The 1420-nt window shown below is 29.3% G+C and overlaps 1 protein-coding gene across 1 annotated transcript; it reads left to right on the top strand.

The window, feature by feature from the left end:
• Positions 1–111: 111 nt before the first annotated feature.
• On the top strand, positions 112–1414 carry LOC112464657 (zinc carboxypeptidase-like; the record flags this gene model as incomplete). The annotated part of the gene is made up of 4 exons (XM_025031792.1): positions 112–199; positions 334–536; positions 782–863; positions 1110–1414. Coding segments are annotated over 4 exons (573 nt in total), but the record flags the coding sequence as incomplete, so codon positions are not given.
• Between the last annotated feature and the right edge of the window lie 6 nt (positions 1415–1420).

The raw sequence follows: 1420 nt of genomic DNA on the forward strand, positions 1-1420 counted from the left end.
TTAAGGTAAGATTTGTTTTATGATATTATACGGCGTTATCTATTATTATTATTCTAATTGTAAGTTGAGATCATTTTCATGAATAGGCTTTCGTTGATATTTTCTATATAGGACCGATTATGGAAAAAAAATCGCAAACCGTCCAGTGATATCTGCATTGGATCGGATCTCAATAGGAATTGGAATTTTCGATGGAATTGTAAGTATTTAACGATTAGAACAATATAATAAGTAATTGAATAACTTTATCGAAAGTTCAGATTATTGTGGGACCTTCGAAATGCTAATCACATCAAGATTTATTAATGTAACATTGTAACTTGACATTCTCAGCTACTGGCTCTAGCAACAATCCTTGCGATGACGATTATCCCGGAAGTGAGCCATTCTCCGAAATAGAGATAAAAAGCATATTTAATTATATGCTGGAATCCAATATCGATCATTATTTTAATACGTATATTTCGCTCCACGGTTTTTCTCAACAATTGCTGTTTCCTATCACTACGAATTTATCTGACGCCTATTATGAAAAAGTAAGAAATTGTATTAATAAATAAGAGTGGTGCCTTTGAAAAATATTTATGATAGAAGGGAAATAATATTTTAGAAGCAAGTACAATTTTAAACAACGTATATTTGTGATTTTAGAGATAACTTTTTCGCATTTAAACGCACTTTCAAGTTGCTCGCCTTTATAATAATTTATATAATTCGAAATTATATTATTTGCACTGCAATGTGATATAATATTGTAATAAGATTTATCGTGCGATTTCAGTATCTTCACGGTCAGATGATAACTAAGGCTCTTCAACGGAGGTACCATACCCAATATGAGATAGGAACAACTGACGAACATAGTATGTAAATTCTTAATTATCTAAAATAACTTACCGCTTTTTAAAATCTTTTAAAATCTTTTTTTTTCGTCGCTTTACAACAACATTAACATAATAAAAATAACTTTATAATAATGTCTTACTTTCTTTATATATGTACATGTAAAATTAAAATGCTTACTATCGTATTTCATCATATTAAAATAATTGTAATTTTGAAAGGTATATGTCGCTTCTTATATACATATAATGTAAAATTGTTTCTAGGGTTGAGTGGTTCTAGCGTAGATTACCTCTTCCATGATTTCCGTAAACCTATTGTATTTCTCTACAAATTGCGCGATAAGGGTCAATACGGTTTCTTGTTACCACCTCAGCTGATTATTCCGACTGGAGAAGAGACTCTAGATTCTCTTACTGCTGTAATGCTTTATGAAGGAACTTATGGAGAAATGATGGAACAGTGAATTTTTGTTGTTATAGTATATAAATCTATTGTTATTGATTATATATTTTTATTTGATAAATAAGAGATTTGTTGCATAAAGAAACATTTTTATATAATCTATCGATAAACG

Source organism: Temnothorax curvispinosus, unplaced genomic scaffold (genome assembly GCF_003070985.1).
Source record: "Temnothorax curvispinosus isolate PA1 unplaced genomic scaffold, ASM307098v1 QBEX01014404.1, whole genome shotgun sequence".
Lineage (NCBI taxonomy): Eukaryota > Metazoa > Arthropoda > Insecta > Hymenoptera > Formicidae > Temnothorax > Temnothorax curvispinosus.